The sequence below is a fragment of the Trachinotus anak genome, unplaced genomic scaffold (genome assembly GCF_046630095.1).
Source record: "Trachinotus anak isolate AG129_WGS33_773 ecotype Australia unplaced genomic scaffold, CSIRO_AGI_Tana_v1 ptg000039l, whole genome shotgun sequence".
NCBI classification, from domain to species: domain Eukaryota; kingdom Metazoa; phylum Chordata; class Actinopteri; order Carangiformes; family Carangidae; genus Trachinotus; species Trachinotus anak.
The window spans coordinates 1,875,361-1,892,111 of record NW_027273890.1 but is presented as its reverse complement, the minus strand read 5'-3'; the positions used below and the strand labels follow the sequence as shown (position 1 = coordinate 1,892,111).

Genomic DNA, 16,751 nt, shown 5'->3' with positions numbered 1-16,751 from the left:
TGGTTCAGCAGTCACTTTTGAAGCTGTAACAATTTGTTTCTCTGCTGTCGCTGCTACCTGCTGCTTCATCGACACCTCTACAGCCTCCTCCTCTTCAGCTTGACCACCCTCTGCATGCACAGGCTGGCGGACACGAGCGAGGTCAACGGCAGCCAACACTGTGGCCACCGCCCCAGCTTTTTTCCCTCCCTCAGCCTGGAGACACAACAAGCAGCACATAGATCTCAGGACATCCATGGCAACATGACAGGAGGAAGAAACTCGACCAAAAGCCCCAAAGATGAAGAGAACAAATTTACAGATTATAGATAAACAAGTCGAAGAATATTCAGACTGAAACAATCAGCGTTACTGAATTGAGGGCACCATGCAACATTAGAGTGAGACATGCACTTTACTCTCGTTCAGAGTGAAGCAAAGAGAAGATGGACTTAAACTTGGGATTTCATTAAAAAGAGGAGGTACAGAGGACAAAAGGTCAAGAGGAGATGCTGAGTGATGGCAACTCCAACAGCTGCTCCAATAACAGTGAAGAAATTCACACCAAAATTTTCATATTAACACAGTTTTTCAAATCTAGAGTCTGATGACAGAAAGTGTTAAAAAGCAACAAACTAAATAAAAATAACAAACTCAAGATTTCCATTCGCTGTGGTTGTAGGTCAACAAATAGCTCCATTGCTAATTGCTGATAAAACCAAGTTTCCATCAAAATTTGGTGCAAATTTTAGTTGAATTTCCAGAAAAGTAAACCCTGACTGAAGTCTTTTTTCCTCCTCTACTGCTGTGTAAATATGAGTCGACTGGTTGATGGAAATAAACGGGAGTGGAGCTGATTCTCCTGTTGCTGCCATTAAACCACCACCACCAAGAAGATGAGGTCATAAAAAGAATGTAGTCATGCCTCAGATGATGAAAACCATGTGAAGAACACGATGGAGATCTGACATTTCGGTTTGTTTAATGTGTGAATGTGAGGAAGGTTCAGCCTCCTCATCATCACTCCACACTCAGCTGATGTTTTCCTCTCCATGCTTCATGTATGTCAGCGTTTATTTATAACTAATTTTAAACCTCAGGCAAGAGGAAACTATTTTTTTGTGAAAATTAGATTAATTATCATTTTTATTTTGTATTATTAATGTTTACACCTGTTAAATGATCAATCAAAGTATTTAGTGAAGCTGCTTTGTCCCTTCTTCAGCTCTTACACAGCGTGGTGTCCCACAAGGTTCGATTCTTGGTCTGTTTTCATTTAGTTTCTATATGCTATAGGTTTGATTTTAAAATCATCATCAGGGGGTAGGGTAGACGTGTCTGGAAAATACTATTGAAGTAAAACCAAAAGAAACAATAAACAACAATAAACAATAAACTTTTTGTAAAATCTTACATTAAATATATAAATATTGATTTCCAGTTTTCTGGGACAAGTTCTGTACATTCTGTAAATATGATCTGATGACATTTAAATATGTAATGGTTTAGTATTTCCATGAGTGGGGCTAAAATGTAAAGTTGTCCTGAAGAGAGGGACGGTCAGTGGGTTGTTACAGTGACAAAGGTTCATCCTCTGGTGAGCAGAAATGTGCTCAGTAATGACTGAAGTGACAAAAACATCCAGTGAACAATGAAGAAAGAGTGAAAAAAGAGAAATGAAGTGACATTTTAAGCAGCAGGTGGAGTGATGGTAGCAGACAGCGGGGTGTCTACCTGCTCTCCGGCCTCAGACGGCCCCCGGCTACGAGCCTGATCCACAGCTGCCACCACAGTAGCCACCGCCACACTCTTATCGTCCTGGGAAACATGCTTGTCCTGACGCATTCACAGCACATCGACAAATGAACACACGTTCACACCACAGAGCACGGCCAAGGCACATTTCACCTCACAACCTTCACCGTTACTTTAGTTACTCTAAATGTATTCTGCTGATGATGCATTCACTGAACACTGCTCCAGCTGTACAATTTAGATTTAAAGGGAAAGTGAATTCATCCAAGTCAAATACTCTCTCCCTTCATCCTGCAGGCACAAGTAAAGCTCAAAACACATTCATGAAGTCACACGTTCACATTCATACTCAACTGCTTCATATTCTTCATGTTTTCATCAGGCTGCATGCTTCTACAAATAGCTCAACTCCTCCATCCTCACCTCTCGGGTAGCGGTAACCTGCTGCTCCCAGTGCTTCTCCATATGCACCTGGGTGGCGCTGCTGACACTGGTCATGCTGGTCATACTGGTGTAGCCAGCTTCAGCCACGTAGTCTCCCTGCTTCCAGGGTGGCAGCACCTCTGCAGCAGCTGATACCTGTGAGAAGAAGCGCAAAACAAAATGCAAATGAACATACTTTTCCATCCACTCTTACGCAGAGATTATGAGTCGGTTCATCCAGATAAACAGCTGGTGGCACTAGTTTTCCAGTTTCAGGTGCCATTGAACCGTTGCAGAAGACGACGACACAATTAAAAGATCCAGTCAAACCTGCAAAGATTAAACACATGATGGAAATGTGTCACTTATGTTCACTCCTTGTCTTAATTTGAGGAAGATCAGTCAGATCTGTTGTTTAGAAGTCACATACTTTCACTGATACAGTTTGCTTTTATCAATACACCAAATTTAACATGCCAACAAGCATAAAAACTTTTTGCAATATTTCGAGAGCAAGACACAATCAACAGGAGACTTTTACCGTGAAACTGTTGTTTTGGGTTGTGTGCCTTCTAAATTCACTTGAAACTGTTTGGTTGCATATTAAGCACTAAGGGATGAATCCATTGAGGACAAACAAAAAATGTTTCCAGAAATATCCTCTGCTCATCTTTCAATTTCTTACTCTGATCAACTGCAGTCTTCCATCCTTCGCTCCTTCGCTCCCAATCGATCCATTTTTAACAGTCATGCACTACGTTAGGAAGCATGAAACTATTGGCAGTTTCCTCTCCTTTAACTCTCTTGTAATGTTTAGGAGTCCAGTAAAAGCCCAGAGATAAATGAAAAGGTTGGATGCTTACAGTGCTATGGACTGTATATATGTCTTATCTGATATGTGCATGTCCTCACCTGTTTCCTGGTCATCACAGGAGACTTGACTGGTCTGATGGGGGAGACGGACAGTCTGGTGGAGGGAGAAACAGGTCTGCAGACGACACACGATGCAGATTACAATACAGCAAAACAACACACAATATAAGTTAGGGGGTTACAGGGAGTTTATACATTTTCCATTTGTAAAATCTAAACATGTTTCACAATGAAGCAGGAAATACTCTGATCATGTCTGGTTTGTGTTGCGTGTTGCTTCAGTGATTCTGCGATGATTCTGTCATTATGCTTGGTGGTTGTGTCGTACCTGACAGGTGTGGGTGTCGGTCCTTTCACGTGTCTGACAGGTGAAGGTGACTGCTGGCGCCCTCCTGACACCTTGGAAACAAAGGAGGGCGGGGACTTGGAGGTGGGCTTTGGGGGAACCCGCGGGGGGGTTTTGTGAGCCAAATGCTGAGTCATCATTCCTCCTTCTGCATGCATCTCCATCATTGTGGTGGCCTGGAAACTCGCCTCCACCTTCTGAGGGGAGGAAATTACTTATTGAGGGACATATTTTCTTGAGACTCCACACTGTGGTTACAATTTACACAGAGAGTTGTCAGCTGCAGATATTATAATCTGTGAGATGACACAGCGTCACAGAGGATTTTGGAAAAATCCTAAATGACAATTTCACAATAATTAGAAAACAGAGAAACAAGGCTATGAATGAAATGACAAAAGTCCAAACATTTCCAGCTTTTCCAGGCCTGTGTAGTTAACCTGAATCAGGTTTTACTCAGTTATCTGCAGAAAACTGTGAGAACAGTTTATTTTACATATGTAGATGTCTCACCCTCTGCACTCTGGTCTGGGAAGTTGCCATCTGGGATGTGGACACAATAGTCTTGGTTTTCTTGGTGGGCACTGCTTCCTCACCTGCAGCAGATACACATGGAGGTTTAGGCTGATCTTAATGTAGGCAACTACATTAAGATCGTTCGCTGATGCTGCTGAAGGTGTATTTTTAAAATACAAATGCTCATTGTCTATTTAGAACTTTTGATCATGTCTCTTAATGTATAGTTGTTTCAATTCATGTTTAAAAATAATGACTGGATCTTAAGTTTGCTGGTCTGAGGTCCTCACCCTGAACCAGCAGTTCTGCGGTGGAAGTGGCCCGTCCACTGCTGTTGGTAGCTGTCACAGAATATGTCCCAGAATCCTCTGGGAAGGCCTCAGCAATCAGCAGACTGTACAGGTCACCCTCCTGGAGGATCCTGAAGTCAGCTGAGCTCTGGATCTCGGCTCCCTCTCTGTAGAACTTCACCACAGGTGCAGGGATACCTGTGACTCGGACATCCAGCCTCACCTGGCTGCCCTGTCTCACTGTGGAGCTCTGCAGTCTCTGAAGGAAGTTAGGAGGCGCCGTCTCCGCTGCAGACAGAAAATGTGTCTCATTAGTCCAGATTTAATGAGGATATGGTTAATGTGCACTCTCCTCATTGGGATCAAGATATTTTTTTCAAGAGAGGCCTGAAAAGAAAAACTGTTTACAGTCAGGCAACAAATCAAATCAAAAACAGCAAATGTAGACAACACTGTGTAATTAGATGTCTCTGCATTTAAATTTGAGCTTTATAAGAATAACATGAACACAGCAGAAAATGCAGGTGGAAAACTAAGTGAATGACATAAATAGAACATGTAAGAATACATGAGATGAACTTTGACCTATGAACTCTCTTTCACATATTCAAGCTGGTTTATCACCATCTAGTTGACATGTGGACACAAGATCCTCACTGGTTCAGGTTCAAGTTGTTAATCGCTTAATAAACTCAAGGTCCCTCTTAAGGAAAGTTATGCTGCAACAGCTGCATCTATATCGGTTTTATCCCTGGATAAAGTAACAGGCCACAGCAGATAAATATAGACTCCAACTCTATTGCTTTGTGGTTGTTTGGTGTCTCTTTGGGGTCAGGAGATCAGTCTCTTTCACAAAGGTTCTGGCCCCAGGCCACAAATCCTTGGGGCCCTGGGCCTGTGCCTGGGAGGCTAGATCACTAATCTATCCATGAATAAATGTTATCCACAGTGAGAAGTCTCACCTGTACCCAGGGTTTAAGTCTACCTGTACTCTCACCTGTAACGAGGAGTTCGGCGGTGCTTGTGGCTTGTCCAGCGCCGTTGGTGGCTCTGACAGAAAATCTTCCGCTGTGTGCGGCGGTCACAGCAGGGATCCTCAGAACAGCGCGGCCGTCGCTGAACGAGATCTGAATGCCGGGCAGAGCGGCGGCGGAAAGAACCTGGCCATCACGGAACCAGCTCACCTCAGGAACTGGAGAACCTGCAGAGGAGAGAAGAACCAGAGGATCCAGACACCCTTACTGACTGATGAGATGGTGAGATTATCATTCCAATCCAGTCCAGTCCAGACCAGACTAGGTTAGCACAAAGACTGGAAGCAGAGGGAAACTGCAGCTTCATCAAAAATACTTTCACACTGAATTTAGCTTGTGTGTTAATGCAGGCTTTAGCAGATCCAGTACCTTATGAGACTTTAAGCAAAAATATCCTGCAATCAAAATCTTACAGGGTAAGACTCAAAGGAACAGCAGCACCCTCGACTTTATTTAGGAAATCTTCTTTTACAGTTACACTGCTTATCGAAGATTCCCCACAGATAGTCAGTTCAGTGAGAAAGTTTCCTTACCACTAACTTGAGCCTCGAACGTCGCAGCACTACCCTCAAGTGCCACGACGCTCTGCAGCGGCTGTGTGAATGTTGGCGCCTGTGTTGACATGTTGGTTGGCACCCTGCAAAGACAACAAAGACAAACAGAGACAAGTAAAACAAAAGATTTTCAACCAGTCACACTGCTTATTCTACACACTATCCACAAAATCAATATCTGCTCATGAAGATAGAAGTCACTCTGACTGTCCAGTGTAAAAGTCTTAGATGTTTAGATTTGTCTCCATCATCAGACCCATCAGGAGGCGTCTGATTGGTCCAGATTAGTCCTGCAGCAAGACAACAAGTCCAAACATATAGCCAGAGTCATTAAGAACTATCTTCAGAGACCAGAAGAACAAGGAGCTCTGCAACAGATGGTCTGGCCCCCACAGAGCCCTGATCTCAGCATCATGGACTCAGTCTGGAACACATGAAAAGACATGAGGACTGAGGCAGGTTGACGCTTGGACAACGTGAAGAACTTACCTTAACCAAGTAATGTTCGTTGACTACAATTAACAAGATGTTAAGACATAGACTGTAGTTGTGAACAGATCTAAGAACATTTTTAAGTGTTAACCTCTCCAGTGAAGACATATTTTATGTTATTCCTGTTGTGTTTTACTGTATTGTCATCATAAGTTCTGTTACTGATGAGAGGTGATATGTCTTCCAGAACCTCAAGCAGGTCCCGTTCCCTTCATGAAGCTCTAAGACACTATTGCAGTTACATGTCTCAAATATGTATAAAATAAACATAACAGTGTTTTAAAATGTCAAGAAATATATTAAAACCTACATCTGACTTCCTGCTGTGCTTCATGTTTTTTCTTTGACACTTGACCTGCTGACAGCAAGACTCAGGATGTGATAAAGCAGCAGCAGCAGCAGCAGCTCAGATCGTGGGTTTGACCCCCCTCAGGGTTTATTTTTAGGAGCTCTGTCCCTGGAGGTGGTCAAGGCTCCGCGGGGTCTGGCTGATATACCACCAACCGATCCACTGCAGAGCTCACAGCAGATTAGACACCTGTTTAATGCCGGGGGAACTGGTCTTAGGTTTCAGTCCCAGTCTAGTTTTAGGTAATCTTACTGATGATTGAAACAAAAATTGGTGACATTTTATTAAAACATGAATGTTATGATTGAAAAAAGCACACACAATACGTTCACATTTTCAATGAAGGAGAAAAGCTGATTGGATCTGTTCATATTTCTTTTTGAGAACTGAATTTGGCCTAAGCTCATGTACGAGCTTATTAACCATCAGGTTTAGTTAAGATTAAGTGAATCTGTGTAAAACAATTAAATGTGACTGTTTGTGTCGTAATTTCACAATAAAATACAATCAAATGGCAGCAGGTTTCTTCCGCTGAAGTGTCCTTAAGCAATACTTCACTCCGCTCTGTTTGATAGTTGAGAGTAGAGACAGACAGAAAGTGTGGGGTCCCCACCAGATCGAACCAGGGACGTTGCAGGTCCATGGTGCGTGTGTTTTTTTTCATTTGGTTTCTTTCTTTAAATGCATTTTTTCTTTGAATTCATCTGTCATGTTTCTTATTTGCTACAATTTCCTTGTTAAAATAAGGTGAAGTCACATGTGTGAAAACTCGTTAGGTTGCTGTGGTTATTTTCTCAGTTAACTGATTACCGGTAATTGTTTGGTTGATGAAATGTCAGAAAGTTGTAAAATGCAGATGTCTCATTTTGTCCAATCAAAAGTAAAAAAGAGATTCAGATTCAGTTTATTATCGGCATGTCAGAAAAGTAGAATGGCAGTAGTCCTCCTAAAGTCAAACAATCCTGCACATCTGTGAGATTGCAGGATTGCCAAATATTTCCTGACATACCCAAAAAATGCTCTTTCTCGAATATTAAGGAAAATGATTTCTTAAAAAAAATTTTTTTTTTAAATCCCACATCAGCCTCTTAAACTGGATCAGCACCAGAATTTAATGGATGTGTCACTGGCCCCTCCCTCATCCCTCTACCAAATTTCATGCAAATCAGTTCTTTTTGTCAAATACTGCTGACAAACGAACAAACAGACAGACACAACGTCCCTGGTGGAGTTAAAAATAAATAAATAACATGGACATTTAAGAAGTTGTAACAAACTGTAAGTAAATTTCTTCCATTTGTGGTTTAAAAATAACTTTTACCAGTTAGTGGATTTCTGAAATTCTTCATTATTCTTTGAAAGGTTTCTCACACTCCAACCTCATAACAATCAGATTTTATTAAAAACTGGAGGCCTCAATGTATCTATGGTTTATTTCAATTTAATGAACACTCCTGAACAGCATGTTCTGACCTGGATGAGGATTTGGTTTTAGAACTGAGCCGTGGTACGTTGAAAGATCTGACTATAGATCTAACCCTTCCCATCTTCACTAAAATCCTTGCAGACAGAATGTGGCAGAGGAATAGAAATTTCAGTCTTTACAGAGCAAAAGATTTCACACTCACATGAGTAGATATATTCTATCTAATATAAATTATTTTAGATTTCTTTCTCCAACCCTAATTTTCATTCTCCTCACATTAATTATGACAAACAGATATCGTCCACCAGAGAACACTGACAAGTTCATTATGACACAAGGCGATATCAGAGGAGTCACGTTAAAGTGGTTGTAGTTATGTCAGAAGCTAAAGGTTACGTGCTCTTGATGAAGCTGCTTTGCCCTATTTGGCCCTGGCTAAACTGGTCTGGCTTTGATTCATCCAATTTGGCCCTAACTGTCCCCCTTTGTCTCATGGTTTTGGCTCCAATTCAACACATTTGGCTCCTACTGCCCCTGCCTTTAGTTTGTTTTGTCTCTTGTTGGCCCTGGTTTGCACTCAGATCAGACTTAATTGGCCCTGCCTGGTCCTGGGTGGCTCTGGTTCACTCTTACTGGCCCTGGCTCTGATAGGCTCTGATAGGCTCTGGCCCTGGTTTGACCTACTTCAGCCTGTACAGTCCTTTGTGGACCAGGTTTGCTTTCATTTGTTCTGGTTTGGTTCTAACTGACTCCAGTCCAACACTGTTTATCCCTGATTGGTCATGTAGAGTTATAATTGGCCCTTGTTGGTCCATTATGACTCTACTTTGGGCACAGATTGGCCCTGGATGGCCCCCGACTAGCTTCAGCTGGCCCAGACTAAACCCTAATTAGCCCTGCCTTCACTGGCCCTGGTTGGCTCACACTCTCCCTGTCTGGTTATGATTGGCCCTGCTTGTCCCTGGTGTCTCTGTGCTGGCAGCAGGTCCTCCTGGTCTTGGTCCAGGTCTACTGACAGACAGGGAGGACCAGCTGTGAGTTTCTGTCATTCTCCCAACACTTGATGAAACAAACAGTGACAGCTGCTCCTGTTTGACAACACGTCACTTTAAAGTGACGACCTGCAGGAAACGTCACAGCACCTTTACACTCTGGTCCTAAAAACACATCTGGTCTGTCAGATCTGGACCATAATCTGAACCAGGATCTGAACCAGGATCTGAGCCATGAACTCAATGCTCTGCAGTGAATTCATGAAGAACAAAATCCAACAGAAAATAAATATATGATAAATATGAATACATTTATTAAATTAAATTGAATTAAATTTATTAAACTAATTTCAGCTAAAAAAATATGAATCAAAACTAAACAGTGAAACCTGAATGTAAAAATGAACAAAAATCACATTTTACACAAGATCGTTATGTTAACAAAGTTATATTTCTCTGTTTTAAACATTTTATTCTTGCAGACCAAATCATGTTTATTATCTCATAATTTTATGCATTATAAATGAAAAGTATTCACTCTTAAATTTATCTCCAAAGTTAACATAATTAGTCTATCAATCAATTAGTTAACCATCAGGTAATTTTCTTAATTAATTAATTGTTAAAGTCATTTTAAAGTAGAAATGATCTCTGTTCTTGTTTTCTTCAACTTCTACAATATAAAACCTTTCAACTATGGAGAAAAAAACCTTAATATATTATGATCTGTTAATTTAACCACTAATTAACTCAAAATCTGAAATGTCAAAATTTCTGAAATTACAAAAAATTTATTTAATTTAAAGATTAGAATTATAGATATAGATATATTATAGAGATACTTGTAATGGTATTTGTTCATCTTAATTTTGTTTACAAATCTGCATTTTGTAAATTTGTTTTCTTTTCAGATTAAAATCCACTTATTTTTCCATTAAGTTAATTAAGGGCTTTTGAAAATCAGGTTGTTTTTAAGAGGTTTTCAAATTCTGCCCCTCACGAAAACCTTTTTGATGTATTTTCAGAGGTAAATTATGTTTAATATGTTAAACTCCAGCCAACATTTAAACTTTATTTTATAAAGTTTTAACAATTTTCAGTTGTCTAACATACATACAGAATTTGAACCTTGTTTGGACTAATTTAATTTAGTTTAATTTAATTCAATTAGTTTAGTTAAGTTTTTTTCTCACTGCACAAACCCTTAAAACCTGGTGAGGGGTTTTCAGATTGTGGGGAAATAACCAGGTCTGTACAGAAGTTAAATCAGGTTTCAGTGAATTCCTGAACCCCAAGCAGAAAAGATCTGGTTACAGCTAAACTTAATCTGATGACCCAACCACATGTTATCAAAGTGAATGGATGTAAGTCATCTTAAACTAATGAGAAGTGAGTCAGAGAAGAAGCCAGCATGTTTCTCACAGGGTCAAAGGAGCTGAAAATGACTGTGTAAAGTTAATTTATTTATACTTTGACTGAGCAATATTTACATTTTCACTGCATTCATTTGACTTACTTTACAGAGCAGGATTTTTTATCAGTCACATACAATCATCTTAATAAATATAATGAATTGTTGTAGTTCAAAGTTTAAACATTAAAATGCGAACACATTAATGCATCAGTAATAATAAAACACAGATTAATGCCAATGATTCATTCCTTTATCTTTCTGATGATACTTCAGGACTTTTGAAAGCAGTAACTTGTACTTTAGTATTTTTACAATGTGTTATCAATTCTTTTACTTAGTAAAGGATATAAATCTTTATTCTATTATCTGCTGTCAAACCAAACCAAAATAAAACATAAAAAATGCCATTTTGTTAATTTATCTGTTTCTCGTGTCTTCTTTTTCTAATGGTTTGTGAAGTTTTATTATTTTATTTTGTTGTCAGCTTTTATCCTCTACTTTTCTGATACAATACAAAACATTTTATGTGACAATATCATTTGTGTTGTTTGCTTTGTATTTTGTCTTAGAAGCTTCTCAACTTGATTTTAATTTAATTAAATTGACTTATATTTATTTAATTATTCATGTTTCTCTTCCTCTTTTTAACTTTAAAATTCAGAGTCAAATAATTTTGCCTTTCTACCTCTGTCCTCCCCCGGGAGATATATTTTTAAATTAAAAACAGATTTAATTTATAAAATATTCATAATAACTGGGCTGCCCCTTAAACCCCACTCTGGTTATTCTCAAAGCATCGCCTCAAACTGTGAAATCAGATTCAGCATCACAAACAGGATTCATGTCTGGAGACACATCAGCACATTTTAAATTTAGTTTGCTCTTATTTCAACGCAGACCTTTGACAGGAAGAAACCCTAAATACAAAAATATAAGAACAGAATATACAAGTACTTGGCTGAAAATCTACTCTGCTCAAACAACAGTTAGAATAGCAATGATCAAACTACTGAGACATTAACATAGACTTTTAACTTTGTTAAAAAGTACTACAGATCAGCCAGAGCCTCCCTCCAGCCCACACTCTCATTTTTACAATAAAAACAGTATAAACCCTTAAGGATAGATCAACAGCTGTTCCCTCTCCTCCACAATAAAAGCTCACTGAAGTGTCCCTGCTCTCAGTCAGACGCTTAAGGCACAAAGCTGTAATGTAACAACGGGGGTGGGGACAAGACAGGACACCAAGCACTATAAATAACAGTCACCCCACAGCCCCCTCCCCTCCACCACACCTCCATTTGATTGACAGCCACCATGTGGCACATAGCTGGAGGAGCAACTGATAGCCCTACTGCTGATTCCCTTAAAAAGCCATCAGCCGCCCAGCTGACAGTCCACTCTGATGGTATCAGCAGCTATTCTGGGACGTCCCATTATAACCTTCAACAGGGAAAAGCAGCAGAAAGTCTATAATACGGCAGTGTCATTTAAAAAAAAGTGACTAAAAATAAAATAAAGTCTGGCAGGAAATGTTGAGTCAGGCCTGTGTGTGTTAGACGACAAAGGTCTAGGTGTTAAAGTGTAAATCCAGCAGGTGTCAGTCAGCTGCAGTTTGTCAATCACACTCTTGAAAACTTTAAAGACACTTACTTGTCTGCACAAGGATGCCTGGGATGCCCACAGTCGGGCTGTCTGCGAAAGATCAAAAACCTCTTTATCCAGAAAATTCAGTCAGAAAATCCAAAGTGAGAACAGCTGAGCCTCAAAGGAACCCCAAAAAAAACAAAACTACAGGCTGTCAGCGCCGTGTAGTTTTGTTTTTCCTCCTGACAGCAGTCCCTCCAGCCGAGGCGTCCAGGCCGGGAACGCTGACTCTGCTCAGAGCAGGCAGCCGGGCAGCGGGGGGCTTTATACCGCTGTGACATCACAAAGGACAAGCTGCGCCATTGGTCGGCCTCGCCCGGCACTGCAGGGAATCATGGGAGGGCAGGGGAGCCATTTTATGCAAGTTGTCACACCTGTCAGCTGGTTTACCTAACAAAGAGACAGACGAGAGATGTTTCCTGATTTACACAAAATGTAGAAGAGTGACACGTCTGAAGAGTTCACATTATAACACCGACTTCTTTCAATCATTGGTTAATCCAGCAATTATTAACTCAGCTGATCTGATCGAATTATAAAATGTCATAAAATACACTGGGTTTTGTGTGTAGACCTGAAGTGATTCACAAAAACTTTTTCGGCAACAAATTTGACAAGAAATGTATTGTTTTTAAGAAGAATGTCATAAATTCACTGATTCCAGCTCCTCAGATGTGAATGTTTTGTTAGTCCTCTGTGACACTTAACTGAGTATGTTCAGGTTTTCAGTCGTTTGGACAGAAAAATACATCTGAGGACGTCAGCTTGGACTCTGAAAAATTTGTCACCATTTTTTGACATTTTATGGATCAAACACAAAGAAAATGCCTTTTATTCTACAATGTTGCTGTATTTATGTATCATAAAAAACAATAAAATAAAAATCCTAAAGTCAAACCTCTTCTCTGCAGCAGCAGAAACTGCCTTAATACTAATATTTTTCACTAATATATTCAGGATATTTTGTTCATCATGAGAGCATTCACTGAACAGTGGATATTATTCTATAGCTTCTTATACTATTCAATTCATGTTGTGATGGATCTCTCTGCTTCATTTCATCAGCTCAGTGTTAAATTTGACTTTTGTGTAAAAATGGGGACAATCTAATGTTTTTGATGTTGTCAAACTGGCTCTACAGATGATACAATTAGTTGATTGGCTCAGCAACTAAATGATTAATAAAAATAATCACTAATGAACATAAATGTTTATTGCAGCCCAAATTGTTCCCATGAACAGCAGATGAATCAGCTGTGATCAGCTCCTGTCTGCAGTGTATCATCATGTTCACACAACTGCCCCTGGATCACTGTGATACTGAGGGAAACTTAAAAACGGGAGGATTGTGAATGAAGTTCTACAGTCTATTTTTCCTCTAGTTTCGAAGTGGATTTCTGGAGTTTTATTCTGGATGGACATCAGAGATAATGACATCCTCAGGAATTTAAGTCACACTTAATCAGATCAACATGTGTTGTATATCTGACTCAGTTAAGTTGGTTAAGTTGTCATCTTGAACGATGAGTTAAATTACCAAGGAGCACAGTGAAGGTTTCATCCTCCCCATGTGATGTCCACCCATCTGAATGGAGCTTCATGATACAGGTCCCAGCTCTGAAATCAGACTCACTCCGTTTCCCAGCATGCATGTAGCAGCCGAAAGTGGCTCCCTTTATCTCTCTGTATGCGTTTCATAACCCCAGTCCAGCCAATCAGATCAGTGCTGAGCTTTAGAGGTTTCCCTGTCAATCAAAGTAACCAATCACGACCTCAGAAAGACACATAAGGACAGTTACACCATGACTCAGCTCAACCACTGATCACTTTTCAAATCATCCATCAGTTTTGTTATTGATTTGACAGCTATTGGCAATGGTTACTTCATCAGATATTTACATAAAAACATATGATGAGCATATAAACTACACTATTAGTGATTTCACATCTGTTTATTGAGCTTCATGTATAAGAAAATCACTGTGATAGCTGATAATACTTGTGTAATTCTACTGTGACACCTTACTCACATGAAGCTGATGATACTTGTGTACTTCTACTGTGACACCTTACTCACATGAAGCTGATGATACTTGTGTACTTCTACTGTGACACTTTACTCACATGAAGCTGATGATACCTTTACGGCTGATACTTAAAATGACGCTAGTAATACTTGTGGTCTTTTATTATTGATACTTTAAATGAACCTCATAATATCTGTGTACTTTTAATGCTGTTACTTAAAACGAAGCTGAAAATACTTGTGTACTTTTACCGCTGTTACTTAAAACGAAGCTGATAATACAGATGGAGTAGTAGACTTTACACAGGTAACCCTTCTCACCTGTCAGTTCCTCACCTTGTTTGTTGGCTAACTTTAGCCTGCAGTTTAAGCTAGCTCCATTTGTAACTTCGACACAACTTACCCTGATTTTTTGGAAAGAAACTTTCTTTTTCACTTGTCTGTGTGCATGATGTCCAGCATCCACAGGTTCACAGTCACTCCACAGACCTCTTCTCTCTGCCCGGAGTGACCGCATCCAAAGTTCCCGGAGACAGGCAGCTGGTTCCCGGAGAACAGCGCGGACTGCGCGGTGTGTAGACATCCAGACAGGTGCAGACAGGTGTGGTGTCAGGTACAGATCCCTGAGGACATGGACTGCTGCTGGATAACAGTGGAAAAATAACGTTTTTACTGTTTACACTACGATTTGTGAGCGCGATGTCACAGAGGACCATGCTGAGAGCAAACCTGATAACTAAACAGAAACTTTTTACAATTATAATCATTACATTTACAGGAACATACAATATATATGCAGCCCATGAAGTCCGAGACTATGTTTTCAGTAAAGTGGAAAACAAGAGGTGGAGAAAAGAAAAAATAATTTTATTTAACCTGGTTCATGCAGGCTAAATACTTTCTTTCTTCACTTTTTGCATAGTTAATGTGTAGAGCAGAATCACATTAGTAAACCAGCCTGTTTGAGACCTGGATGATTTTCTACAGAGGAATAAAGGCACAAGAGATTCAAAATCAGACGGGAGGAGGCGCCTCCTCCAAAATTATATCACTCTTGTAACTTGTATTTATTTTTAATCCACTGATGTGCCAAACTGCACATGGGGCTTAATGAGTAATTCGCTACACAGAGAAAGATTTGAGGTGATTTCTACACCGAACCAACGCTAACAACAAGTTGTATTGGTTACTCGTATCAGTAACACTGGGGAACACAGTTTTTGTTGAGTTAGGTCTGACAGCTGTTTTTAACTCATTTTTGGGCGCGGAATCCAAAACTGATCTCAGTTTTTCTCTATCACGTCAAGTTTTTGAACTATAGGATCCCCGTTTTCTTAAAACATATGAAAAATACTGTACTAAGATGGAATAGTTACAAGCTTTGAAAACTAAAAAAAAACAGCATAAAATGAAATATAACTTACAACGGTATACCCATGGTTACAAGGTTAAGAGAAAAGCCAGCACGAATCCTCTTACTTCCTTCTATGCCAGCTTTCTGTTTGCAGATATTGATGGTCCTGACCCGTTGAGCAGATATTGATGGTCCTGACCCGTTGAGCAGATATTGATGGTACTGACCCGTTGGGCAGATATTGATGGTACTGACCTGTTGAGCAGATATTGATGGTCCTGACCTGTTGAGCAGATATTGATGGTCCTGACCCGTTGAACAGATATTGATGGTGCTGACCCGTTGGGCAGATATTGATGGTGCTGACCCGTTGGGCAGATATTGATGGTCCTGACCCGTTGAACAGATATTGATGGTGCTGACCCGTTGAACAGATATTGATGGTGCTGACCCGTTGGGCAGATATTGATGGTGCTCACCCGTTGGGCAGATATTGATGGTGCTGACCTGTTGGGCAGATATTGATGGTGCTGACCCGTTGGGCAGATATTGATGGTGCTGACCCGTTGAACAGATATTGATGGTGCTGACCCGTTGGGCAGATATTGATGGTCCTGACCCGTTGAACAGATATTGATGGTGCTGACCCGTTGGGCAGATATTGATGGTGCTGACCCGTTGAACAGATATTGATGGTGCTGACCCGTTGGGCAGATATTGATGGTGCTGACATGTTGGGCAGATATTGATGGTACTGACCTGTTGAACAGATATTGATGGTGCTGACCTGTTGAACAGATATTGATGGTACTGACCTGTTGAACAGATGTTGATGGTCCTGACCCGTTGAACAGATATTGATGGTGCTGACCCGTTGAACAGATATTGATGGTGCTGACCCGTTGAACAGATATTGATGGTGCTGACCCGTTGGGCAGATATTGATGGTGCTGACCTGTTGGGCAGATATTGATGGTACTGACCTGTTGAACAGATATTGATGGTGCTGACCTGTTGGGCAGATATTGATGGTCCTGACCCGTTGAACAGATATTGATGGTGCTGACCCGTTGGGCAGATATTGATGGTGCTGACCCGTTGGGCAGATATTGATGGTGCTGACCCGTTGGGCAGATATTGATGGTACTGACCTGTTGAACAGATATTGATGGTGCTGACCTGTTGGGCAGATATTGATGGTGCTGACCTGTTGGGCAGATATTGATGGTGCTGACCCGTTGGGCAGATATTGATGGTGCTGACCCGTTGGGCAGATATTGA

The 16,751-nt window shown here is 40.4% G+C and overlaps 1 protein-coding gene across 20 annotated transcripts in view; it reads right to left on the bottom strand.

The window, feature by feature from the left end:
* The window catches only part of ttn.2 (titin, tandem duplicate 2), a 213,788-nt gene that overhangs the window by 196,198 nt on the left and 839 nt on the right, over positions 1 to 16,751 (bottom strand). For 11 of the 20 annotated variants that reach the window (XM_071472678.1, XM_071472688.1, XM_071472687.1 and 8 more), the window contains exons 1-9: positions 13,628 to 15,672; positions 12,097 to 12,480; positions 5,750 to 5,853; positions 5,180 to 5,383; positions 4,183 to 4,470; positions 3,890 to 3,972; positions 3,359 to 3,573; positions 3,070 to 3,145; positions 2,158 to 2,313 (exon numbers count right to left, since the gene is read on the bottom strand). In XM_071472678.1, coding sequence (XP_071328779.1) covers positions 2,158 to 2,313; positions 3,070 to 3,145; positions 3,359 to 3,573; positions 3,890 to 3,972; positions 4,183 to 4,470; positions 5,180 to 5,383; positions 5,750 to 5,840 — 1,113 coding nt within the window. In that variant the 5' untranslated portion in view covers positions 5,841 to 5,853; positions 12,097 to 12,480; positions 13,628 to 15,672. Of the gene's footprint in view, positions 1 to 2,157; positions 2,314 to 3,069; positions 3,146 to 3,358; positions 3,574 to 3,889; positions 3,973 to 4,182; positions 4,471 to 5,179; positions 5,384 to 5,749; positions 5,854 to 12,096; positions 15,680 to 16,751 lie in introns of those variants that run through there. The other 9 variants (XM_071472679.1, XM_071472681.1, XM_071472682.1 and 6 more) reach the window with 9 other exon arrangements.